This window comes from Mus musculus, chromosome 2 (genome assembly GCF_000001635.26).
Source record: "Mus musculus strain C57BL/6J chromosome 2, GRCm38.p6 C57BL/6J".
In the NCBI taxonomy this organism is placed as follows: domain Eukaryota; kingdom Metazoa; phylum Chordata; class Mammalia; order Rodentia; family Muridae; genus Mus; species Mus musculus.
This window is the reverse complement of record NC_000068.7, coordinates 91,054,010-91,059,839: the sequence shown is the minus strand read 5'-3', so window position 1 is coordinate 91,059,839 and position 5,830 is coordinate 91,054,010. Positions and strand designations below refer to the sequence as shown.

At 51.3% G+C, this 5,830-nt stretch overlaps 1 protein-coding gene across 1 annotated transcript; it reads right to left on the bottom strand.

Annotated features, from left to right (window-relative positions):
- Nucleotides 1-401: 401 nt before the first annotated feature.
- On the bottom strand, nt 402-5,824 carry Psmc3 (proteasome (prosome, macropain) 26S subunit, ATPase 3). Its single transcript, NM_008948.2, has 12 exons — nt 5,509-5,824; nt 5,182-5,265; nt 4,736-4,861; nt 4,278-4,382; nt 4,130-4,192; nt 3,798-3,935; nt 3,039-3,182; nt 2,780-2,928; nt 1,979-2,075; nt 1,685-1,830; nt 713-794; nt 402-586 (listed from the first exon to the last, which is right to left on the bottom strand). Exons 1-12 carry the CDS (start codon nt 5,590-5,592, stop codon nt 476-478), a joined length of 1,329 nt encoding a protein of 442 aa, NP_032974.2. The 5' UTR covers nt 5,593-5,824; the 3' UTR covers nt 402-475.
- Between the last annotated feature and the right edge of the window lie 6 nt (nt 5,825-5,830).

Below are 5,830 nucleotides of genomic sequence, written 5' to 3'. Positions count from 1 at the left end.
AACCAGAAAAAATGAGAAAGAGCTAATAAAGTCATGGAAAAATATGTGGCCCAAAAGTCTGGACACTAGGGGATTATTTTAACAACTAAAACCCTAAATGTTGGTTTTACAAGACAAGAACTAGAATACCAAATATGCAAGGTGGCCTCTTCCTTCTGGACTCTTAAGGTCAGAGTGATGGCAATGAACAGTGGAAAGATGACATAAAGAGGCTGGGGGAGGGGGCACTGGGGAGGACTCAGGCAACAGCTGTGCTTGCACCTCCTGCCATGGGGCCTCACCCAGACAGCTGGTTTGGGTCCCATGGCCATCTATAGAATTTTTGAGGCTGTAGCTTCTGAGCAAAAGGCCTTCTCCATACATTCCACTCCCACCCAGAGTCCACAGAGGCTGAGAAAGACTGTGGCGAAGAACAGAAAACACCTTTTATTATCAACTTTAGCCCTCAGACCAGCGGACAGACTAGAGGTGTCCCCTAGGCATAGTATTGTAGGTTGGCTTTCTTCTTGGCCTGAACCTCCAGGATGCCCTCCATGTAGTCCTCATGAGTGAGTTCCGTGGCTCCCCTGCGCAATGCGATCATACCCTGCAGCCGGACAGAGAAGACCCAGAATGCCTCCCTGCACTTCCAACTTCCTAAGTGTGGGTCCCTGACCTACCCAGGGAAAGAGCAAGGCTTCCAATAACCCACCCACCCACGCTGACCACTCACCGCCTCCACACACACGGCCTTGCACTGGGCTCCATTGAAGTCATCAGTGCACCGAGCCAGCTCTTCATAGTTCACATCAGGACTGGAGAAACAAGACACCACAGAGCTTGATTAGTCACGGAGAGGGAACAGCAAAGGGAAGATGTCCTACTATGTACCCATCGCACAATAATCAACTTGCTTTCTGCTAGCAGGCAAGTCTTTACTGACTTTTCTTCTCAGTATAAATGAGATTGGACAAAGCTATTTACAGGATCACTGATACACCAGACTTCTAGAACCCTGCATCTGAGATCCCAGGAAGAAAGTTTGCCTGAGTTGGGAACATGGGGTTATACAGACAAAAGACAGTAGGATTGCTGATGAAGCCGTGCATCATCCAGCACGATGTGGCTGCCCATCATCTGCCCTCATGCCAGGCACTGTGCCTGAGATTCACCGTGGCTAATTCTCAAGTTTCAAAAACAACAGACTTTAGAGGTTTAGGTCACGTGCTGGAAACTGGATAGATCTAACTTCAGCTCATCTGGTCCTGGTTAGATTCTCCTACGCCATGCTTGGGCTGTGCCCATCTACTGGGCTGTGCTGTGAAGGCCTATATTCTTCAATGGGAGGATGAGGCACAGGTGACTTTGAGGGTCTGAGCCCCAACAAAACTCTACCTCAGGCTGTGGGGGAGAAATGGAGGCTATGTGCATGCACAGGGTGGGGTTGGAGTGGATCAGAGGCTGGGGAACAACAGTACAGGAGTTTAAAAATTGGGGGCTCAAAAAGCTGTTGCACTGCCCGGTGTGGTGGCTCACGCCTTTAATCCCAGCACTTGGGAGGCAGAGGCAGGTGGATTTCTGAGTTCGAGGCCAGCTTGGTCTACAAAGTGAGTTCCAGGACAGCCAGGGCTACACAGAGGAACCCTGTCTCGAAAAAACAAAACAAAACAAAACAAAACAAAACAAAACAGCTGTTGCAGCTGACCTGACATTCATCTTCCGTGAGTGGATCTGCATGATTCTGGCTCTGGCCTCCTCGTTGGGCATTGGAAACTCAATCTTGCGGTCTAGGCGGCCTGAGCGCAGCAGGGCTGGATCCAGGATGTCCACCCTGTTAGTGGCTGCAATTACCTAAGGAAGAGGGGAAGCAGCAACCTGAACAGAAGAGCAGGCCATCCACTCACAAGCACAAGTTCCAGTAGGAACAGGGCAGCCGGGGAATGGGGAAGGCAGAGCCCGAGCTGTCAGTCCTGAGACAGACGGTGAGCCCTGTCCTCACCTTCACTTGAGTGTTGGGCTGAAAGCCGTCCAGCTGGTTCAGTAGCTCCAGCATGGTCCTCTGCACCTCTCGGTCTCCTGCCTTTTCACTGTCGAAGCTGCGGTACACAGGAGCCCGAGATGCCAGTGACATCACGGCATAAGCACAGGCTATTCCAATTTGTCCAGGGAAATGGTTGCCTCAACTTGAGGCTCCCAGCCCAGGGACTGGTACAGAGAAAGGTTCACCAATAATTAACTGCAGCATTCAAAGCTTGCAGAGGCGTCTGGGATCAGTGCTGGGCTAGTGACAAACAGTGGGCAGAAATAGCCAGGGCCAGGGCTCTGGCTCTGAGCAATGCATGATCCCAGAGAACTTTGCTCAGAAATACCTAGAATCAGGAACCCAGACAGCCAACCCCAAGGAAGGGTTTTTGCGTTTATAAACAATGGCTGGCAAACACCCAGTGAATGGAAAGAGCTGAAAACTAATCAGATACTGGGAGGATATGTGTGTCGGGGAGAGCGAGACTGGAAGAACGGGCCACACAAATCTAGTATTTATGCTAAGGAGCAATGGGGTGACCTAGGAATGGTTCTAAATAGTGTATGACAGACTTTGAAAACATGTGAAATGACCAGATTTCTTTTTTGAGAGCAAGGTGTTAGCTGTGAGAATTTAGGAAGCAGAAAAATAGAAGTGTTACTACCCAGGGAGAGGGGGAAACAGGATGAGAAAGAACTAGAATTTAGCATAGCTTGGAGTTGTGCTCCCAGCTCACCCCTCACCCCAAGAACCCTCAAGTCCCTAGCCGTCCTTTACCGTTTGGTACCAATGGCATCCAATTCGTCTATGAAAATAATAGATGGTGCCTTCTCCTTGGCCAGGGCAAAAGCATCACGGACCAGCTTGGCGCCATCTCCAATAAACATCTGTACCAGCTGAGGGCCTGCCAGCTTCAAGAAGGTGGCCTGAGAGAAGGGACAGATCAGAGCAAAGGCACAAGAGGCCCAAAGAGTCAAGCCTATGTCATACAGCTGCAAGTACCCCTACCCCCACCTTGCCCCCCACCCCCACACACCTTGGTCTGAGCAGCACAGGCTCGGGCAAGCAGAGTCTTCCCTGTTCCAGGCGGCCCATACATCAGCACTCCTTTTGGGGGCTGGATACCCAAGTTCTCAAACTTCTCTTTGTGGTTCATAGGCAAGACAATGGCTTCCACCAGCTGCCAGGAAGAAGTCCTGGGTGAGGAAAGTGATGCCCTGAGGGATCCTACAGCCCAAATCTAGTCTGCATCTTTCCTACTCTAATGCAGGAGTCTTCTCTCCTCTCACACCTGGTCTGCACTGGTCCCATGGCTCAGAGAGTAAGAGTGTTTGCTGTGCAAGCATGAAGACCTAAGTTCAAATCTCCTGCACCCATGTAAATATCCAGGCCTATAAAACACAAGTCCATAACCTGGGTGCTGTGGGTCAGAGTCGGGAGTTTGCAGCCTAGTTCCAGGTCCAGCCAGGGACCATGTATCATAGGGAAGAGTAGAGTACAGATCAGGCTATTTGACATTTTCTGTGTATGTAAGCACTTACACAAGTACTTACACCACACACACAGGAAGGAGGGAGGGAAGGAAGGAAGACACTGGGGCAAAAACTGGGAGCCTGAGTGGAGTTTTTGCTCTGGCCCTTTATGTGGACAATCTCCAATCTCTCTGGAATCCAGGCTTCGAGCACCTGACAGTCTTTGTTTTGTCTTGGTTGTTTTCTTTTTCCTTCCCACAGTAAGGGAATACACTCTGGTCAGTTAGATGAAAAAGTAAAAAGGCTGGCATGGCCTCCCTTACCTCCTGGATCTGCTTGTCCAGGCCCCCGATGTCACTGTATTGCTCCGTGGGCCGCTCGTCCACCTCCATGGCCTTCACCCGAGAGTCATATTCAGTGGGCAGGGTCTCCAGGATCAGATAGGAGTCTTTGTTCACACCCTGAGAACAGAGCATGGAGCTTTTGTGTTTATCCCGGTTCTGTCTAATGCTCCAGAGGACAGTGATTTGTAGTCTAAACAGAGAGCTACAGCACTGGCAAATTGCAAGAATCAAAGAGGCTGCAGACAGAGTCGCTGCAGCAGTGGCAAGGCAGCTTACTGGAGAATCCCTGCCCGTGCGCAGGTATCACTCACCACCAGGTCTCCTGGCTTCAGCTTTTCTGCATCCACCAACCCAATCACTGGCAGGAAGTATGTCTGTAGGAAGAGTTACAGGCAGTCGTAGCTACACGGAAACTCCCCCATGCTGCCCCCTGCCCAACTGTGACTGAGCCAACCTTACCTGTCGGGTAGAAGTTTTGATCACCGCACACTTGCCCTTCCTCTGAGAGTCCAGGTCAATGTTGGCACCATCCTCCTCCTGGTCATTGGGGTCAACGTCCAGCAACTAAGAAAGAAAATAGGCTCAGTTCCCTTCCCAAAATCCACTACTGTGTGTGCTCAAACAGTTCCCTAAACCCACAAGGCCACAGGCCTTCCTTCCCTCCTCAGTCTAGCCTTAAGCTTAATAAACATAGATGATGTGTTAGGGGGTTGACAACACCTTTGTTGAGGTGCTGCTTCTGTTTGCAAAGTTCATCTGCCCCAAGAAGGAACAAAAGAAGAAAATGGCAGAAATCTGTGACACTTCTAAGGTCTTTGCAGACTTAAACATTGCTTTTTACACTCTACCCTATGGGCCCCATCCCTAGATGTCTCCAAGCCTCCTGCCTCCTCCTCTTCCCACACACAGACACACACCTCGATGACATTGGAGACAAGGTACGGCAGGGTTTTGTTCACTTTGATTTTCTCACTGTTCTCTTTGATTTTGTCTTTCATGGCTTGGAGTTCATGGGTGACTCGCAATACTTCACTCTTCATGATCTGGGATAAGAGAAAACCAATGTTCAACCCTGATTCAGCCTGCATTCATTACAGCCCTCTAATAGATGAGGTCCAGGTTACCCGGGAGACCCATCCAACCAGATCTCAGGCTTTCTGAAGGCCCAGCCTGTACATGTCCAAACTGCAGAGGTCAGGACAAGAGGCCAGTGGGAAAACCTCCTGACAAAGCGGCTGTGGGACAGGGCTAGGTATTTTCCATGGGTTTGAGTGTGAATTCATCCCTCTCTGAGCCTCGGGTTCCTCATCTGTAAAATGGAGATCTGAGAACTCCGCTGCCTGCACCGGAGCCAGGAGCCCACCTTGATCTCGCTGTCTAACAGCCGTGTGCGCTGGACAATCTCTTCCGTGGACATCTTGAGCACCTCCTCCCCAATGCCATCTTGCTGTTCAAATAAGAGAAGAAGTACTTATTTACTGTAACTCAGAGCTGCCATCCCACGGTCCCACAGCCCCCTCAGCGCCTGCTTCCTTAACCCAACAGCAGGATGAAGTCGGGACAACCCAAGAAGCTCTGCAACCAGTCCAGACCGGACCTGGCCTTCCAGCCACCTCCTTTCCCGGCCTCCAAGAACGTCTAACCTTATAGCCCAAACTTTGGGACGCCCCTCAGGTCTCCCAACACTCACCTCAGCTTCATCCCACACGGTCGCCATCTTCTCCTGCCGAGTCACTGGACTCTCGGGCGTCGGCAGCAGATTCATTTCCTGCATGAAGAGGCCGAAACTGGGAGTGCGCACGAGCCCCTGAGGGAGCCCAGCGCAGCCTTTCTCAACGTCTTCTCTCCACCCGTGGAGAACTTCACCCGCGATTCCTGACGCGACAGAACGGGTTCTGTCCGCGTCTCCGAGCGAATCTGCCGCTGGGACTCCACGAACCAAACCGAGGCTACAGGGCCCGCCCCGTGGCTCGCCGGTTGCTCCGGTTTGTGCGGGAGCGAGGGCTGGGCTG

Coding starts and splice junctions, on each gene's coding strand:
- Psmc3 (NM_008948.2), bottom strand. CDS start 5,592: ATGCAGGAAATGAATCTGCTGCCGACGCCCGAGAGTCCAGTGACTCGG. Junction 3,936..4,129: donor TGAAGCCAGGAGACCTGGTG/GTGAGTGATACC, acceptor CTCTGTTCTCAG/GGTGTGAACAAAGACTCCTA. Junction 2,929..3,038: donor CCTGTGCTGCTCAGACCAAG/GTGTGTGGGGGT, acceptor CCCTTCTCTCAG/GCCACCTTCTTGAAGCTGGC.